We start from the raw sequence: 20,846 nt of genomic DNA on the forward strand, positions 1-20,846 counted from the left end.
TCTCAGGCTGTTTCATTTAATTTAATCCAGTATTTTACACAGTTTTTGCTGTTGCGGTTATTTAGGGCCATGGTGAGCTAAACAGTTCTCCAGTGAGCGGCCTTGGGTAGTCCCCTCGACTGTGAAGCCCCTGGAGTGTAAAGACTGAAAGAATGTAGACTAGTGCAGAGGAAGAGTAGAACAGTAGTGAAGTGGCCTCAGTCAATGTAATGAGCTTCACATTCAGAGGGGGAGGGGTTAGAGAGTAGATCTGCTCATCACTGAGTCACTATGTGATACACACACACACACACACACACACACACACACTCAATATGTGCATGTGAACACACACATATTCTCATCGGCAAAAGTTATACAGATGTGAGAATCTTTATGTTGAACGTGCAGCAGAGCTGTTCTTCTAACCCTGCAAACCTCCTTCCATCAGCAAGGGCATTGAAGATGAAACGTGGCTGGGTCTTTCAGCATGACAATGATCCCAAGCACACTGCCAGGACAACAAAGGAGTGGCCTAGCCAGTCTCCAGATCTCAACCCCATAGAAAACCTTTGGAGCGAGTTGAAAGTCTGTGTTGCCCGCCAACAGCCCCAAAACATCACTGCTCTAGAGGAGATCTGCATGGAGGAATGGGCCAACATACCAGCAACAGTGTGTGCCAACCTTGTGAAAACTTACAGAAAACGTTTGACCTTTGTCATTGCCAACAAAGGATATATAACAAAGTATTGAGGTGAACTTTTGTTATTGACCAAATACTTATTTTCCAACATTATTTGCAAATAAATTCTTTAAAATCAGACAATGTGATTTTCTGAATATTTTTTTCTCCTTTTGTCTCTCATAGTTGAGGTCTACCTATGATGTCAATTACAGGCCTCTCTCATCTTTTTAAGTGGGAGAACTTGCACAATTGGTGACTGACTAAATACTTTTTTGTTAATGAGGATCATTTTTTGCATGTTTTTTTTTTTGGCATATCAGGTATAATAATAATAAGTAATTTTAATACGTTATATCAGAAATTTTAATAATGTTAAATCTTAAATGTTCATTTCCTGTTTTACACTCACTATTAGAATATTAGGTTAGCCAGCTTCATTGGTGAATTTTCAGAACTGTTGTCAGTCATAGGTACCAGTTATGACAGGATTCTCGTCACGGGGGGATTTTAATCGGCATGTTGACAATCCCTCAAACAGTAATGTAATGGATTTAATGGACTTTAAGCAGCATATGGATACAATGTGTACACTGTACAAGTATAATATCCTCAAGGAAAGTTTGAAGGTTCTCCAGATTAAAACTGTGGAGGAACCTCTTAAGGTGCTTTGAGGAACCTTTAAAAGACCCTTTACTTCTAAAAAAACTTTTCTTGAAGGTTCCTCCACAGTTTCAAACTGGAGAACCTCCAAGCATTCCTCAAGGATCTAATACTTTTAACAGTGTGTGTGAAAACTACACTGAAAATTTCAGCTTTAAGTTTAGAAATGCTTTTAATAGAAAACCGCTACACTCTCTTTATCCTGCAATGGTCTAATTCTCGCCTTTAACCAGTATTTTAGTCGAAACTGCTAGAACGAAATCAGAGTCAACACTTTTTTGTAGTCGATTCAGAGTCAAAACTGAAAACAGGAATGGCTGAAACCGAGGCCACTCTGTGCCCAACATCAGTCTTTTCATCATATCTTTTTTTTCATCGTTTAAAAAATAAGAAACTTTCTCATATCATTCATTACACATAGTATATATGAATAAATAATAGTATATTTCATAATATTTTTGTTAAATGTAATTTTGTGTAATTGTTTTATTTTTTAATTTAATGTTAAAATAAAAAATCATTTAGAAAATAATAAATATAAAAATAAATAAATACAATTAATAATAATACAAATATGCTAAAAATAATTATTAATTAATATTATAGTCTCATTCAGTGATTCTGTGTCCCTTCTTTTCTAAAACATAATCAGAAGTCATTACATAAAGGTTTTAGCCAAGTCCCAGATCACCCAGATCCACCATTCACAGGCCACCTCTCCATTGTGAGGTCATACCGATGACATCACAGAGCCTATAAAAGGGCAGGTTTTCCCTCTTTGGCTCAGTCAGGATTCAGCAGCTCATGAGACACTTCATTCCTGCGTTCTCATATTGACTTCGTTAGAGTGACGCTCTTATCTAGAGCCATGTTATCTAGAACCACACACAAGTTCTAGATAAGAAACCTGGTTTCTCTGCCACACAGGACAAGGTAAGTACTATTGATTGATTACCTATCACCTACCTATCACCTATTACCTATTACCTATTGATTGATTACCTGGGCATTTTGTACTGTATTATTACAGTACAAAATGCCCAAGCCCAAAAGAAGATGCAAAGTTGGGTGCAAAGTTCTAGGCACTGGCTTTCATGTCCCACATTAAAGGCTTCTGTGTTGTGAGCACAAAGCTCCATCATCAGAGGGTCAAATCAAGCCCAATTAAAGAGTAGCATGTGGAGTCGGAGTTAAGTGAGGTGCGGACAGGGTAGAAAGGAGCCAGTTAGAGGCATATGTTGCTGAGGCAACCAGTGGGCACAGCAACATTATTAGAACTGCTGTTTTGAAGAACCTGAATCGTAATTCTAACTTTCAGTTCTACCTTCCATCTACAGGGAACACAATGCAGACCAAAAAAGTCCTGAATAGATTAGGCTATGAGGTGATTGACAACATCGGTAAGGGGAATTATGGCATGGTTAAGTTGGCCACATCAAAAAAGCACCCCAAAAACGTGGCCATTAAAATAATGGACCGCAGGCGGATGACACCTGACGTTGTCTCCAAGTTCCTGCCACGGGAACTTGCCATCCTCAGACAAGTAAAGCACCCTCACATTATTCAGGTGCATGATGTTTTTGAGATGACTAATGGACAAGTCTTCATCGTGATGGAGGTCGCCGTAACAGATCTCTTTCAAAAGATCTTGGAGCTTCACCGCCTCAGCGGCAGCCAGGCCAAAACGTGGTTTTCACAGCTCCTCAGTGCCATGGTGTATCTGCACCAGCAAGACATTGTCCACAGGGACCTCAAGTGTGAGAATGTTCTTCTAACTGCAGATGACCAGGTCAAACTGAGCGACTTTGGTTTTAGCCGCTTTTCCAGAGGTTTCCCTGAACTAAGCCAGACATTCTGTGGCTCTCCGGAGTACGCTGCACCTGAGGTTCTTAACCGTACGCCGTATGATCCCAAAAAGAGTGACGTGTGGAGTCTTGGTGTAATTCTCTACATTATGGTCGTTGGGCTCATGCCGTTCAGAGCCTACGGTGACCGCAAACTCCAGTGCAAAGCCTTGAAGTTTCCAAAGTGTATCGGAGTGGAGATGTCCTGTCAGTCCATCATCGCCTATATGTTGCAGTACGATCCTTCCACTCGGCCTTGGGTGACAGAGGTGGTGCAGCACCCTTGGCTGCAGTCAGATCAGGAACAGTAAGTAAACAATTGTGTATGTATACTCATATATAGAAGATTTACATTTTATTCTGTACTTTAATTTGATATTTATTCATTTCCATTCAATGTTTGATTACACAGCTCCAGGCAACTGGGTTTGCAGCTCCAGTTTCCAGCTATGAGGACTTTGGTGTCTTTCCCTTTCCTCCAGGCACTATGGAAGAGGAAGAGCGTAAGTCTTAAAACACATCTCCCAATACACCCATTTTCTGAAGCATTAGAAAAGAATTCCAACAAGTACTTTAGTTTGAGAAAATTGTGGCGATGGAGGGAGACATGCAGGACGTTGTGTGGTTAAGTAGGTTCTAGATAGTCAACAAATGGCTGCATGGTTCCCATCACCACAACTGTAACCAGTACATCATCTTCTACCTCTGAAGAGGGGCTAGCATACATTGTTTAGTGCTCAACAACTGCTGGCGATGCCTAGTTAGATTGTTTGGCAAACTGTTACTTTTCCTAAGAACATTGAAGTTTTCTTTCAGGTCATGTTCAGTAATTTCTATCAGAAAGTAAGATTAATCAGTAAATGTGAAGTGTCTGTATATAATCTATAATGCCACTCTCTTTTACACATCAGGTAAAGAAGGACATCATTCCATCCAAAGGGACACATTCCTCCGGCAGTGGAGAAACTACCGCACCTCGTTCCTCTGCAGCAAGGTAGGATTCAGCACTACAATCCAACCGGAAATTCTGTAGCACTTTTTAGTGTAATATGAAGTATGTGAATTTACTAGCAGAGTGATTGTCCTTTAGGAAACATCTAACAGTAAAGTAATGATTAAAATCCTCTGTAATATCATGCCTGTGTTGCTAAGTATACTTGATGTATTGAACACATTGTGCTGTGATAAAGGTCACTCAGACTAAAGAGCTGTTCTGTAAAGAGGTTAAATAGAGTATTAGCTCACTAACCACATGTTTATTTCCCCTTTGCCTCTGGACTGTCTCCAGAGTTATTGGGAGGTTCACCGTGGTAGCCGTTGAGGATCAGAATGGGGAAGGTAGTCTTCGTCAAGATGTCAACCAGGCAATAGAAAAAGATCCTCAATCTTCTTCAGTGTTGCGCAGTGAGGTAGACAGTGTGTCATCTTCTTCCTCTGAGGATGGGCTGGAGTTGTCCAACTCTCAGCAGTCGATAAAGGAAGGGTCTCAGTCTTCCCCTTTGAGTGGTAAGGTAGAGAGTACATCATCTTCTAGCTCCGAAGATGGGCTGGTGTTTTTTAGCGCTCAGCAGTCGCTAGAGGAAGAGCCTGAATCTTCTTGTTTGAGCAATGAGGTGGACACTAAGTCATCTTCTAACTCTGAAGATGGGCTGGTGTTCTTCAGTGCTCAGCAATCGCTAGAGGAAAAGTCTCAGTCTTCCTCTTTGAGCAGAGAGGAAGACGTGCTCACGTCTCAAGGTATCAGAAGCGAGTCTCTGATGCCTGAGCTGGACAACGACAACAGTAGAGCTGGTGCAAGTCAGACTTGCCGAACTGTAGAGACTGTGGGGGAGGAGCACGGCTGTGTCAGCTGCAGTCCACTTTGTGCTGCAGTTGAAAGAGCAGCTAGTGCTTACATTGTAGCACCGATTCTCAGAGCCTCCCGCTGTCTTCAGAGGAGGATGAGGAAGTTATTCCGAATGAACTCTGCGGTGCGCAACTCCTCCTCTGCTTCCAAGCAAGATGCTCGTCATCCTGCTGCATCTACAGAAGCTCCTGTTTGTTTGGTTTCCAAGCAGAGACTTGAGGAGACTCCAGGTGTACTGCTCCGTGGGTCAGTGGTGGAGACAGAAGCTGTTCTCCCACAGCCCACAGCGAAGCAGAGACCCAAAAGGCAGAAATTCCTGCGATTTAAGGTATGTGAGTTTAGTGATCATGACAGTCCCACATTTTATACCATAAAATCCATTGTAAGATGTGTGAAATGTTGCAGTTGCAGGTCTCATTTTTTTCTCATTTTCTCCAACAGATCCTGAAGAAGAAAAAGGGTTGCCCCTTGTAGACATCCAGCACGGCCCCTGGTGACCATAATGTACCAACTCTACACCATTTATTAGTTTAGTTATAGGTTTTGACCAGAGGAGGATGGGTCCCCTGAGTGAGTCTTGGTTCCTCCCAAGGTTTCTTCCTCCAGCTTTGAGGGAGTTTTTCCTTGCCACTGTCGCCTTTGGCTTGCTCACTTGGGGTTATTTCAATATTTCAGGTTGTAAACAAATCCAAATTAATTTGGCTTGACTTGTTGGTACTTATGGCGGCAACCAAATAAACTGTTGCTGATCACCTACAGCGAGGGAGGCTGCCACGATTCCACTGATGGGTTTCAGGCAGGCAAAAAGGTAGAATAGGCAAAATCCAGGCATGGGAGAAGTTTGGAAAGGCCATGGAGAATGACTTTGGGGTGGCCACAAGGACGTTCTGGAAAGCACTCTGACAGCTCAGAGGGGGAAGAGGGCTCGCTGCCCCATCTTTTCTCAGAGCTTTACTGTGGGCAGCTGAGCATCTTGCTGGGTGCTGGATAGAACACTTTGAGGAACTCCTAGACACGAGGAACATGCCTTCTTTCCAGGAGGTAGGGCTGGAGGCTACCGGGGAGTCAGAATCCATCTCTCTAGCCTAAGTCACTTAGCTCCTCAGTGGCACAGCCAGGCACCAGGAGTGGACAAGATTCACCCAGAGTTGCTGAAGGCTCGTGGCTGTTCTGGTTAAGGTTGCATGAACCTCAGGAGCAGTGCCTTCGGACTGGTAAACCCAGATGGCGGTCCTCATTTTCTAGAAAGTGGACCAGAGAGTGTGTGCTGTTGAGGCATCATACTTTGTAACCTCCCTGGGAAAGTTCCTGCCAGGGTAGTGCACAGGAGGACCCAAAGCACCCCAGAGTTAAACCTCAGATTCAAGAGAAGCAATGCAGATTCTGTCCTGGTGGGCCAGCTCTTCAATTTCTCTCAGAATGTTGACAGGGGAAATGGAAGTTCGCCACTCCATTTTACATGTGTTTTGTAGACATGGAATAGGCTTATGACCGTGATCCCCAAGGGACATTTTGTAGGAAGTGCTTTGGGAGTATGGGGCGCCGGGGTCGTTGACGCGAGCCGTGCAGTACTTGTACTCTCAGTGTGAGAGCTGTGTCCGTATTCTCAGCACTAAATCAAGCTTGTTCAGTGTTGCCGTTGGCCTGTCAGGGCTGTGCCTTGTGTCCGCTCCTGTTTGTGATATTCACTGACAGGATAGCAAGACATAGCCATGGGCAGGTAGGTTTCTGGCAGAGGGGCCACAGGGTTACATCTCTACTGTTTGCAGATGATGCTACCATGCTGGCTTCTACTTGCGGGGACCTCCAGCGTGCATTTGACTGGTTTGCAGCTGAGTGTAAAAGGGATTATATGAGAATCAGCACTTTCAATTCTGAGACCATGGTGGTATTCCCCTCGCTCTTCACAAAAGAATGAAGAGCTGCATTATCCGCCTGAGGCTCGAAAGAAGGCCACTGCTCCTTTGCATTGAGGGAAGCCAGCTTACATGGTCCTGGCATCTGATACAGATGCCCCCAGTTACCTCCCTCCAGGTTTACTGGGTGCAACCAACTGGGAGTAGACCTCGAGGAAGGCCCCTGAGCCGCTGGAGGAATTAAATCTCCCGGCTGGCCTGGGAACGCCTCGGGATCCCCCAGTCAGAGCTGGTGGAACTTGCAGGGGACAAGGATGCCTGAGCTTGTAAGTTTGCCCTTTTGCCAGTGTGGCCCTGAACTGGAATATGTGGGTAAGAACGAAGAGGATGATAAGGTTCAACTTCAAGGTATGTCATTTTTTCCCTCTTATTGGCCCCGTGCTATTGGATGAGACAGTGTCTCCTTCAAGTGAATTATTAATAAACAAACAATTAATTAAACTAATAGAATGATTTAATAAAAAACTCAAATCACTAATAAAGATGTATTAATAAAGCTCATGAGATCATGTGTTTGTTTTTCAGCATGAAAAAGAGTTGTTCTGCATTACTGATGTGTTCTGGATGTTTTTTATTTTTTTCTACTGAAAGTAGAAATAATGATGATGATGATAATAATAATAATAATAATAATAATAATAATAATAGTAACATGAGTCAAATCAAAACTGTAACGCTGTAGAATAAATATTTTGTATAGTTTAGTGGTAGAAGTAGAAAAAGGACGAGGCGAGGTGAGCGCCAAAGCGGTTCTGCGTAACCCTGGTGCTGCAGACAGATGCATCAGGTTCTGTACTGGGAGCAGTGCTGCTGCAAGGAGATCAAAACCCTGCTGGGGAAAAAGCAGCCTGGTCAGCTCAGGCAGGATAAACTAGTTGACCACATAGCAAACATTTATCTGGCCTACATCCACCTCCTTCATTGGGTCCAGTTGCCACATGGAATGACAGGACGATTCTTAATTGGCATCTGAAGTTCTTTAGCCAAAACTTTACACAAAATAATTCCAGAATTGCACCACCCTTCTCAAATCTGTAGATGAAAACCACAGCTATGCCATCAGGCCTATCCATCACCAGTGTCTTAGGAGGATCTCTTCTTCTGCTGGCTGCTGTCATTTTCACCACCACAGTTCTTCATTGCTGATTCTGCCTGGCCAGTGAATCCAAAGAATTCCTCTAGTACAGGTGTTAATAAATACCTGGATACTTTTCATAGTGGACCCAGCAGTTCCCAGGTCTCAGCTCTGTAAGGTAAGACCAGCTTTATGATGCTGAGAGAGAGAGAGAGAGAGAGAGAGAGAGAGAGAGAGAGAGAGAGGGAGAGAGAGAGAGAGAGATAGTAAGACACAGTGTGGGGGAGACTCATTTGTCTTCAGGCTGACCTGAATCTCCTTTTTTTACCCAGAATCCTTAGGGCTGCTGTGTGTGACTCAGAGGGACTTAAGAGCTCTTTGAGTTGTGAGTCGACAAATCTATGCAAACACACCCTGGCACATACAAATACGGATCACACACACACTCACACTGGCAAATGCTCATGTTTGCACATGGCAGGGCCTCTGAGTGACACTTTGGCATTCTCTGAGTGTTTTTTTCTTTAATAAAGTGAGGGTGAGGGATATTCTGGTGGATTTAGGGCTGTTTAATTTCCCTCCCTTTAGAATGAGTCTCTCTCTCTCTCTCTCTCTCCCTCTCTCACACACACTTGTGACTTCAGCTGTAGTCTGTATATAGTATCAGGCTCAGCCCTGCAGCACATAATGCAATAAAAAGGCCTCCAGTGTAACAGAACTGATCTTCCTCCAGGTCTCATCAGTCCATGTAGTCTTATTAATTGCAGTGTAAAAGGCATAAACTGATCCCAGATCAGCATTCCTACTCTGAGTAGTTTGATTAATATGGGTCGTGATCCTGTTACTGACTGAGTACACAACCCACTCTATTAAAGGAGGCAGTCTACCATCTAGTGGTCAAACAGCTGAACTGCAGCTGAAGTTTCTATATTACCGTCTGTGCGACTCGACTGTCGCAGGCAAATTTCCACTGTCAGAAATAAATCACGTGTCTCATCTTGATGTCCCGATAAAATCAATCGTGTTTAATATCATTAATATTAGGTGTTTTAGTCTTGTCTCGTGCAAACTGTGAGGTGGACATTGTGAATGACCAGTAGGTGAGCTCTCTCCAGCACCAAACAGGAAGCAGCAAAGGCGCTACAGGAACGTGGGTGAGACGTGGAGGAGACTGCGTGCTGGCCTCGTGAAATCAACAGTTAAAATAATACGGAAATGACAAATAATCATATAAAACATCAATCATCTTCTAAATATTGTCTTTAGATGTGAGATAGTGTCAGACTTTAGTTTTTTATTCAATAGTCTTCTACTGTTAGCATAGTGGCTAAATGACTCATTCAGTCAAATTTCCGGTGAAGTTATTTGCCCATCTTTTGGAGGCAAATGCAGAGAAGACTGACGGTGTAAAACGACCTGCGTTGTGGGCAGAACTAATAAGAAAAGACAAGACAAGCATATTATCATTTGTGTTGGACACAAACACACACAGGGAAAGTGAGCACATGTGGCCGGAGCGGTGGGCGCCCGGGGAGCAGGGTGGCAGCTTGCCAAGCCTAGATATTGAACCTACAACCCTGTCATCAATAGCTCGGTGCTCTAAACACTGAGTGATCACTGCCCTAAATTATTATCATTTAAAAAAAAAATGTATTTATTATTTCTAATTTTATTTTGAATGTATCTTTTTTATAATATTTTAATATTTAATATATATATATATATATATATATATATATATATATATATATATATATATATATAGGGGGAAGAGCAAACACAGTCCCACCACTACCAGAAATCATGCAGTTGAGATTCCCACATGTGGGGAATTCCCAAAGGTCAGCACAACCCAAGTGCAATAGTGTGCAGTGGTAGGTGTACAGGTTTGTGATCCAACTTTATGCCTAATTCCACAAACTCAGTCAGGCATTGCTAGCTACGTTTCTTAATGTGGAATCACAGATATAATAAAATATCTAGACAGCTGCGATGATTCTTATATGATATATCCTGCATAGTGAGGCTACAGGAGAGGCCACTTGAATAATAGTACTCCCTCTGCCCTGCAAAATAAATGTTTGATTGTGTTTAAATAAAATGTGATACATATATCCTCCAAAATACAGATATAACCACAGTGGTAAGGTGTACTACATTTGCCTGCAACACCCACTGTATGCAGTGTGGCAAGACATCAAAGGTAATTGTCTAAGGAAATGTTTCTGGACTAATAATTAAATCCACTATTTTTAGCAACATTTGGATGGATATCCATGTTCATTCATATGTGTAATTCATAAATAAACAAACAAATAAATGTGTAATTATTTTACTTTTTTTACATTTATTTTGCCCTTGCTAAATGTAGCCTGATAAATCTGGAGCAAGAGAAAAAGAAAGACACTTGCTTTAATCTGCCACAAGGTGGCGCCAACACAACATGCACTGTAAAATCAGGTTAATAAAGCAACGTCTTGCTCCTGGGCTCCCTCTACAGTCGGGAAGTGGAATTCGGCCTGCAGCCACCACTTAAGGATGTGCTTTTCACATGCATTTTTGGATAGGCTGAGAGATACAGGACCGTCACTAAAGTGTAAAGAAGCACGTGGACTGAGGCAGTAGAGTAATAATACAGGATTTTACATAAATATGACCTGGCTTATGCACCAGTACGCAGAGTTCTCATGAGTGTTTCCTTCCTGTCTTCCAGAATTACAGTGCAGTTTCTGCAGTGCTGAGCCCGGAGTAGAAACGACAGCAGTGCCACTCTTCCTATTACCGGTCAGTGGAGTATCCACATGATTATAAAGTTGTTATTTTAAGGCAAGAATGCTACATAATGTTGCTTTAATGAGTAGTAGGTCTTTGCAGATTTATTTTTTCAGGCTTATTGGCTGCTTTGCACTTCAGAGGGTCAACTTTCCTTCTCTTGTTCCACAGAGGCAAACTTATTATATCATTACGTAACGCTTGCATTTTTCTTTAAAACTAAGGCCAGGTGAAGGTGAAAGGCGACTGAATGTCAAGGTCATTGGATTCTCTCTCTCTCCCTTTCTCACATACACTCTCTCTCTCTCTCCCCCCTCTCACCTGTAGATTAGCTTGAGCTCCCACCTGTCAGTCAGGCCAAGGCTGCATGGGCCACCTATTTAGGAGATGTTTGCGTTTACAGGGAAATGTATGAGTAACTATAATTGGATGTGGACTAACTGTCAGAGGTTTGGGACACTTGTGTTACTTTAGTTACTTGGTTACTTTATAACTTAGTAAGAGGTTTTGTGTTTATTGGAGTGTCTACCTTGTTATAAAGAGAATTACGTTTCTTTTAGGACAAAACATCATCCTCAGGTTTGCGAAAGTTGGGGAACTTTGTTCTGCTGACTTTGGCTGTGGATTGCGGTCACCACTACTCCATTAATTGCCATGGAATACCTGAGTTTGCAGTTGTCCATGAGCCATCATAATGTAGATGCGGCATGAAGGATTAAAAGAGGTTGGAAAGTGAACAGTGTTGGTACATGAATACAAATTCTATAATGTCATAATTGGACCAGAGGAAATGAAGAAAAGAAAAGGAAAATATAGACTGAGACCTTTAGTCAATGTATTGCCGGCAAAATGCTAATAAAGATTTGTAAAGAACCAGGCTAGGAAACTAACATCTGAATGGATTTATGAGTTGCCATGGTTCTGTATTGCACCAATCGACCCCCCAAAGAACCTGTTTTTGGACCATGTACATTTGTGTTGAAACATCCATTCATTGTTCCGTTCTGCTCTATCCCATCAGAGCAAGAACAACCCAGTGAGAGATTAATAATCCACATAGTGGCTAACAGCAGTGGGTCAAACATGCAAGTAACTTGACGATCATTCAGCAGCAGACACTTTTGAGACAGCTCAGGTAAAACATAACCCAGTGTAATGCTGTCGGTGAGCAGGGCTTTTATGTTAATTGGGTTCTGCCAGATGTTGTCTGGCGAAAGCTAACAAGTGCTGTATTATAATTCTAGCAAATTGGATGCAAGAGGTGGGAATTCCCTCCTACTGCTCTCAACTCCCAGGCCCAAAAATGTTAAGATACAGGGAGGGAGGGAGACTGAGAGAGTGTGCAGAGAGGAACAGGGGTGGTACACAGATTTCTGGGCCCTGTGCAAATGCAGACTGGCTGCATATACAGAGACTGGCTTGGCTTTGTTCAAATCTAGCGCAGTTGCAGGCTACCCCATTTGTGTCCCAGTAACAGACAACGGTACTGGGTGTGTTATACTCTTGTTCTCTACTGTCCAGGGGAGGCTTTCTACCAGGTTTTGGAGCATTGCTGTGAGGATGATCACCACCTCACCTCATTCTCAACCCCCTAACTAATCCCAAAAGCATTGGATGAAGCACCAACCATCATTCCAGAGAACACAGTTCCACTGCTCCACAGCTCAGTGCTTTATACCCCTATTAGCCCACACCTGGCATTAGGCATGGTGCCAATGGGTCCATGTTTATCTGCTCTAGAGAGCCCTATTCATTTGGCGATACTTTTCTACAGGGACTAATCAAGCTGTGTGTGTGCATTTGCACATGTGTGTCAAGCAATAGGTGCAACTGAAAGCAGCTGAATGCATTCATTAGAAGGGACATATAGTGTATTTTTACCAGTCTCAGGCTGTTTCATTTAATTTAATCCAGCATTTTACACAGTTTTTGCTGTTGCGGTTATTTAGGGCCATGGTGAGCTAAACAGTTCTCCAGTGAGCGGCCTTGGGTAGTCCCCTCGACTGTGAAGCCCCTGGAGTGTAAAGACTGAAAGAATGTAGACTAGTGCAGAGGAAGAGTAGAACAGTAGTGAAGTGGCCTCAGTCAATGTAATGAGCTTCACATTCAGAGGGGGAGGGGTTAGAGAGTAGATCTGCTCATCACTGAGTCACTATGTGATACACACACACACACACACACACACACACTCAATATGTGCATGTGAACACACACATATTCTCATCGGCAAAAGTTATACAGATGTGAGAATCTTTATGTTGAACGTGCAGCAGAGCTGTTCTTCTAACCCTGCAAACCTCCTTCCATCAGCAAGGGCATTGAAGATGAAACGTGGCTGGGTCTTTCAGCATGACAATGATCCCAAGCACACTGCCAGGACAACAAAGGAGTGGCCTAGCCAGTCTCCAGATCTCAACCCCATAGAAAACCTTTGGAGCGAGTTGAAAGTCTGTGTTGCCCGCCAACAGCCCCAAAACATCACTGCTCTAGAAGAGATCTACATGGAGGAATGGGCCAACATACCAGCAACAGTGTGTGCCAACCTTGTGAAAACTTACAGAAAACGTTTGACCTTTGTCATTGCCAACAAAGGATATATAACAAAGTATTGAGGTGAACTTTTGTTATTGACCAAATACTTATTTTCCAACATTATTTGCAAATAAATTCTTTAAAATCAGACAATGTGATTTTCTGAATATTTTTTTCTCCTTTTGTCTCTCATAGTTGAGGTCTACCTATGATGTCAATTACAGGCCTCTCTCATCTTTTTAAGTGGGAGAACTTGCACAATTGGTGACTGACTAAATACTTTTTTGTTAATGAGGATCATTTTTTGCATGTTTTTTTTTTGGCATATCAGGTATAATAATCAATCTCACATTAAAAGTAATTTTAATACGTTATATCAGAAATTTTAATAATGTTAAATCTTAAATGTTCATTTCCTGTTTTACACTCACTATTAGAATATTAGGTTAGCCAGCTTCATTGGTGAATTTTCAGAACTGTTGTCAGTCATAGGTACCAGTTATGACAGGATTCTCGTCACGGGGGGATTTTAATCGGCATGTTGACAATCCCTCAAACAGTAATGTAATGGATTTAATGGACTTTAAGCAGCATATGGATACAATGTGTACACTGTACAAGTATAATATCCTCAAGGAAAGTTTGAAGGTTCTCCAGATTAAAACTGTGGAGGAACCTCTTAAGGTGCTTTGAGGAACCTTTAAAAGACCCTTTACTTCTAAAAAAACTTTTCTTGAAGGTTCCTCCACAGTTTCAAACTGGAGAACCTCCAAAAGTTCCTCAAGGATCTAATACTTTTAACAGTGTGTGTGAAAACTACACTGAAAATTTCAGCTTTAAGTTTAGAAATGCTTTTAATAGAAAACCGCTACACTCTCTTTATCCTGCAATGGTCTAATTCTCGCCTTTAACCAGTATTTTAGTCGAAACTGCTAGAACGAAATCAGAGTCAACACTTTTTTGTAGTCGATTCTGAGTCAAAACTGAAAACAGGAATGGCTGAAACCGAGGCCACTCTGTGCCCAACATCAGTCTTTTCATCATATTTTTTTTTTCATCGTTTAAAAAATAAGAAACTTTCTCATATCATTCATTACACATAGTATATATGAATAAATAATAGTATATTTCATAATATTTTTGTTAAATGTAATTTTGTGTAATTGTTTTATTTTTTAATTTAATGTTAAAATAAAAAATCATTTAGAAAATAATAAATATAAAAATAAATAAATACAATTAATAATAATACAAATATGCTAAAAATAATTATTAATTAATATTATAGTCTCATTCAGTGATTCTGTGTCCCTTCTTTTCTAAAACATAATCAGAAGTCATTACATAAAGGTTTTAGCCAAGTCCCAGATCACCCAGATCCACCATTCACAGGCCACCTCTCCATTGTGAGGTCATACCGATGACATCACAGAGCCTATAAAAGGGCAGGTTTTCCCTCTTTGGCTCAGTCAGGATTCAGCAGCTCATGAGACACTTCATTCCTGCGTTCTCATATTGACTTCGTTAGAGTGACGCTCTTATCTAGAGCCATGTTATCTAGAACCACACACAAGTTCTAGATAAGAAACCTGGTTTCTCTGCCACACAGGACAAGGTAAGTACTATTGATTGATTACCTATCACCTACCTATCACCTATTACCTATTGATTGATTACCTGGGCATTTTGTACTGTATTATTACAGTACAAAATGCCCAAGCCCAAAAGAAGATGCAAAGTTGGGTGCAAAGTTCTAGGCACTGGCTTTCATGTCCCACATTAAAGGCTTCTGTGTTGTGAGCACAAAGCTCCATCATCAGAGGGTCAAATCAAGCCCAATTAAAGAGTAGCATGTGGAGGCGGAGTTAAGTGAGGTGCGGACAGGGTAGAAAGGAGCCAGTTAGAGGCATATGTTGCTGAGGCAACCAGTGGGCACAGCAACATTCACCCACGGCTGGGTAATCGAGGGTCATTTTTATCTTTAGTAGAGTTGGAATTACAGCGGTAGCGCAGCTGAATTTGCAACCACTGGGGGCACACTAGCCAGGCTTACAACAGCTGTTGTGTCACTCAACCTGAATGCTGTATCCATTTAGGGACCCTATAAATGTTAAGAAGATTTGGCCCCCTGAACAAAATTTATAACATATGGAGACTTTCCGGTCAACTCTTACTCCTTATCAATTATTTTTGTCTTTTAAAAATTCTCTGAGAGGTCTCATTAGGCCTCATGCGCCCAAACCTCATTAGGCCCCAACGAGTTGCTCGTGCTTGAACCCCGTAATCGCCTCGTGCAGCTATATTCTTTCCCTTCACTCCAGCAGTCTTACTAAATGATCCTGCTGATTGTCCGACTCAGGAATCATCTCGGGAATGTTTATTCTGATTAGATCAACCAAGATTAATTAAACTCTAAAACGTATATTAGAACTGCTGTTTTGAAGAACCTGAATCGTAATTCTAACTTTCAGTTCTACCTTCCATCTACAGGGAACACAATGCAGACCAAAAAAGTCCTGAATAGATTAGGCTATGAGGTGATTGACAACATCGGTAAGGGGAATTATGGCATGGTTAAGTTGGCCACATCAAAAAAGCACCCCAAAAACGTGGCCATTAAAATAATGGACCGCAGGCGGATGACACCTGACGTTGTCTCCAAGTTCCTGCCACGGGAACTTGCCATCCTCAGACAAGTAAAGCACCCTCACATTATTCAGGTGCATGATGTTTTTGAGATGACTAATGGACAAGTCTTCATTGTGATGGAGGTCGCCGTAACAGATCTCTTTCAAAAGATCTTGGAGCTTCACCGCCTCAGCGGCAGCCAGGCCAAAACGTGGTTTTCACAGCTCCTCAGTGCCATGGTGTATCTGCACCAGCAAGACATTGTCCACAGGGACCTCAAGTGTGAGAATGTTCTTCTAACTGCAGATGACCAGGTGAAACTGAGCGACTTTGGTTTTAGCCGCTTTTCCAGAGGTTTCCCTGAACTAAGCCAGACATTCTGTGGCTCTCCGGAGTACGCTGCACCTGAGGTTCTTAACCGTACGCCGTATGATCCCAAAAAGAGTGACGTGTGGAGTCTTGGTGTAATTCTCTACATTATGGTCGTTGGGCTCATGCCGTTCAGAGCCTACGGTGACCGCAAACTCCAGTGCAAAGCCTTGAAGTTTCCAAAGTGTATCGGAGTGGAGATGTCCTGTCAGTCCATCATCGCCTATATGTTGCAGTACGATCCTTCCACTCGGCCTTGGGTGACAGAGGTGGTGCAGCACCCTTGGCTGCAGTCAGATCAGGAACAGTAAGTAAACAATTGTGTATGTATACTCATATATAGAAGATTTACATTTTATTCTGTACTTTAATTTGATATTTATTCATTTCCATTCAATGTTTGATTACACAGCTCCAGGCAACTGGGTTTGCAGCTCCAGTTTCCAGCTATGAGGACTTTGGTGTCTTTCCCTTTCCTCCAGGCACTATGGAAGAGGAAGAGCGTAAGTCTTAAAACACATCTCCCAATACACCCATTTTCTGAAGCATTAGAAAAGAATTCCAACAAGTACTTTAGTTTGAGAAAATTGTGGCGATGGAGGGAGACATGCAGGACGTTGTGTGGTTAAGTAGGTTCTAGATAGTCAACAAATGGCTGCATGGTTCCCATCACCACAACTGTAACCAGTACATCATCTTCTACCTCTGAAGAGGGGCTAGCATACATTGTTTAGTGCTCAACAACTGCTGGCGATGCCTAGTTAGATTGTTTGGCAAACTGTTACTTTTCCTAAGAACATTGAAGTTTTCTTTCAGGTCATGTTCAGTAATTTCTATCAGAAAGTAAGATTAATCAGTAAATGTGAAGTGTCTGTATATAATCTATAATGCCACTCTCTTTTACACATCAGGTAAAGAAGGATGTCATTCCATCCAAAGGGACACATTCCTCCGGCAGTGGAGAAACTACCGCACCTCGTTCCTCTGCAGCAAGGTAGGATTCAGGACTACAATCCAACCGGAAATTCTGTAGCACTTTTTAGTGTAATATGAAGTATGTGAATTTACTAGCAGAGTGATTGTCCTTTAGGAAACATCTAACAGTAAAGTAATGATTAAAATCCTCTGTGATATCATGCCTGTGTTGCTAAGTATACTTGATGTATTGAACACATTGTGCTGTGATAAAGGTCACTCAGACTAAAGAGCTGTTCTGTAAAGAGGTTAAATAGAGTATTAGCTCACTAACCACATGTTTATTTCCCCTTTGCCTCTGGACTGTCTCCAGAGTTATTGGGAGGTTCACCGTGGTAGCCGTTGAGGATCAGAATGGGGAAGGTAGTCTTCGTCAAGATGTCAACCAGGCAATAGAAAAAGATCCTCAATCTTCTTCAGTGTTGCGCAGTGAGGTAGACAGTGTGTCATCTTCTTCCTCTGAGGATGGGCTGGAGTTGTCCAACTCTCAGCAGTCGATAAAGGAAGGGTCTCAGTCTTCCCCTTTGAGTGGTAAGGTAGAGAGTACATCATCTTCTAGCTCCGAAGATGGGCTGGTGTTTTTTAGCGCTCAGCAGTCGCTAGAGGAAGAGCCTGAATCTTCTTGTTTGAGCAATGAGGTGGACACTAAGTCATCTTCTAACTCTGAAGATGGGCTGGTGTTCTTCAGTGCTCAGCAATCGCTAGAGGAAAAGTCTCAGTCTTCCTCTTTGAGCAGAGAGGAAGACGTGCTCGCGTCTCAAGGTATCAGAAGCGAGTCTCTGATGCCTGAGCTGGACAACGACAACAGTAGAGCTGGTGCAAGTCAGACTTGCCGAACTGTAGAGACTGTGGGGGAGGAGCACGGCTGTGTCAGCTGCAGTCCACTTTGTGCTGCAGTTGAAAGAGCAGCTAGTGCTTACATTGTAGCACCGATTCTCAGAGCCTCCCGCTGTCTTCAGAGGAGGATGAGGAAGTTATTCCGAATGAACTCTGCGGTGCGCAACTCCTCCTCTGCTTCCAAGCAAGATGCTCGTCATCCTGCTGCATCTACAGAAGCTCCTGTTTATTTGGTTTCCGAGCAGAGACTTGAGGAGACTCCAGGTGTACTGCTCCGTGGGTCAGTGGTGGAGACAGAAGCTGTTCTCCCACAGCCCACAGCGAATCAGAGACCCAAAAGGCAGAAATTCCTGCGATTTAAGGTATGTGAGTTTAGTGATCATGACAGTCCCACATTTTATACCATAAAATCCATTGTAAGATGTGTGAAATGTTGCAGTTGCAGGTCTCATTTTTTTCTCATTTTCTCCAACAGATCCTGAAGAAGAAAAAGGGTTGCCCCTTGTAGACATCCAGCACGGCCCCTGGTGACCATAATGTACCAACTTTACACCATTTATTAGTTTAGTTATAGGTTTTGACCAGAGGAGGATGGGTCCCCCGAGTGAGTCTTGGTTCCTCCCAAGGTTTCTTCCTCCAGCTTTGAGGGAGTTTTTCCTTGCCACTGTCGCCTTTGGCTTGCTCACTTGGGGTTATTTCAATATTTCAGGTTGTAAAAAAATACAAATTAATTTGGCTTGACTTGTTGGTACTTATGGCAGCAACCAAATAAACCGCTGCTGATCACCTACAGCGAGGGAGGCTGCCACGATTCCACTGATGGGTTCCAGGCAGGCAAAAAGGTAGAATAGGCAAAATCCAGGCATGGGAGAAGTTTGGAAAGGCCATGGAGAATGACTTTGGGGTGGCCACAAGGACGTTCTGGAAAGCACTCTGACAGCTCAGAGGGGGAAGAGGGCTCGCTGCCCCATCTTTTCTCAGAGCTTTACTGTGGGCAGTAAAGCTCTGAACTCAGCTGAGCATCTTGCTGGGTGCTGGATAGAACACTTTGAGGAACTCCTAGACACGAGGAACATGCCTTCTTTCCAGGAGGTAGGGCTGGAGGCTCCCGGGGAGTCAGAATCCATCTCTCTAGCCTAAGCCACTTAGCTCCACAGTGGCCAGGCACCAGGAGTGGACAAGATTCACCCAGAGTTGCTGAAGGCTCGTGGCTGTTCTGGTTAAGGTTGCATGAACCTCAGGAGCAGTGCCTTCGGACTGGCAAACCCAGGTGGCGGTCCTCATTTTCTAGAAAGTGGACCAGAGAGTGTGTGCTGTTGAGGCATCATACTTTGTAGCCTCCCTGGGAAAGTTCCTGCCAGGGTAGTGCACAGGAGGACCCAAAGCACCCAAGAGTTAAACCTCAGATTCAAGAGAAGCAATGCAGATTCTGTCCTGGTGGGCCAGCTCTTCAATTTCTCTCAGAATGTTGACAGGGGAAATGGAAGTTCGCCACTCCATTTTACATGTGTTTTGTAGACATGGAATAGGCTTATGACCGTGATCCCCAAAGGACATTTTGTAGGAAGTGCTTTGGGAGTATGGGGTGCCGGGGTCGTTGACGCGAGCCGTGCAGTACTTGTACTCTCAGTGTGAGAGCTGTGTCCGTATTCTCAGCACTAAATCAAGCTTGTTCAGTGTTGCCGTTGGACTGTCAGGGCTGTGCCTTGTGTCCGCTCCTGTTTGTGATATTCACTGACAGGATAGCAAGACATAGCCATGGGCAGGTTTCTGGCCGAGGGGCCACAGGGTTACATCTCTACTGTTTGCAGATGATGCTACCATGCTGGCTTCTACTTGCGGGGACCTCCAGCGTACATTTGACTGGTTTGCAGCTGAGTGTAAAAGGGATTATATGAGAATCAGCACTTTCAATTCTGAGACCATGGTGGTATTCCCCTCGCTCTTCACAATAGAATGAAGAGCTGCGTTATCCGCCTGAGGCTCAAAAGAAGGCCGCTGCTCCTTTGCATTGAGGGAAGCCAGCTTACATGGTCCTGGCATCTGATACAGATGCCCCCAGTTACCTCCCTCCAGGTTTACTGGGTGCAACCAACTGGGAGTAGACCTCGAGGAAGGCCCCAGAGCCGCCGGAGGAATTAAATCTCCCAGCTGGCCTGGGAACGCCTCGGGATCCCCCAGCCAGAGCTGGTGGAACTTGCAGGGGACAGGGATGCCTGTGCTTGTAAGTTTTCCCTTTTGCCAGTGTGGCCCTGAACTGGAATATGTGGGTAAGAACGAAGAGGATGATAAGGTTCAACTTCAAGGTATGTCATTTTTTCCCTCTTATTGGCCCCGTGCTATTGAATGATTGAACAGTGCCTCCTTCAGCTGAATTGTTAATAAACAAACAATTAATTAAACTAATAGAATGATTTAATAAAACTCAAATTACTAATAAAGATGTATTAATAAAGCTCATGAGTCATGTGTTTGTCTTTCAGCATGAATAAGAGTTGTTCTGCATTACTGATGTGTTCTGGGTGTTTTTTCTATGATGATAATAATAATAATAATAATAATAATAATAATTGTAAAATAAGTCAAATCAAAACTGTAACGCTGTATCCATGCAAACACACACTGGCACATACACATACTGATAACACACACACACACACACACACACACTCATACAGACACATGCTCATGTTTGCACATCGCAGGGCCTCTGAGTGACACTTTGGCA

At 43.0% G+C, this 20,846-nt stretch overlaps 1 protein-coding gene across 1 annotated transcript; it reads left to right on the forward strand.

Moving 5' to 3' along the window:
• Window positions 1–2,669: 2,669 nt before the first annotated feature.
• LOC140549706 (testis-specific serine/threonine-protein kinase 6-like) lies at window positions 2,670–5,112 on the forward strand. Its single transcript, XM_072673456.1, has 5 exons — window positions 2,670–3,475; window positions 3,581–3,671; window positions 4,080–4,162; window positions 4,457–4,965; window positions 5,084–5,112. The coding sequence occupies exons 1-5, from the start codon at window positions 2,670–2,672 to the stop codon at window positions 5,110–5,112; spliced, it is 1,518 nt and encodes a 505-aa protein (XP_072529557.1).
• Window positions 5,113–20,846: the final 15,734 nt, after the last annotated feature.

The sequence above is a fragment of the Salminus brasiliensis genome, chromosome 2, assembly GCF_030463535.1.
Source record: "Salminus brasiliensis chromosome 2, fSalBra1.hap2, whole genome shotgun sequence".
Classification (NCBI taxonomy): domain Eukaryota; kingdom Metazoa; phylum Chordata; class Actinopteri; order Characiformes; family Bryconidae; genus Salminus; species Salminus brasiliensis.

What these genes read in the sequence shown, in the direction of transcription:
- LOC140549706 (XM_072673456.1), top strand. Translation starts at nt 2,670, where the DNA reads ATGCAGACCAAAAAAGTCCTGAATAGATTAGGCTATGAGGTGATTGAC. An exon ending in CTGCAGTCAGATCAGGAACA is followed by an intron (nt 3,476 to 3,580) that starts GTAAGTAAACAA and finishes TTGATTACACAG; the next exon opens with CTCCAGGCAACTGGGTTTGC. An exon ending in CAACAGTAGAGCTGGTGCAA is followed by an intron (nt 4,966 to 5,083) that starts GTCAGACTTGCC and finishes ACCGATTCTCAG; the next exon opens with AGCCTCCCGCTGTCTTCAGA.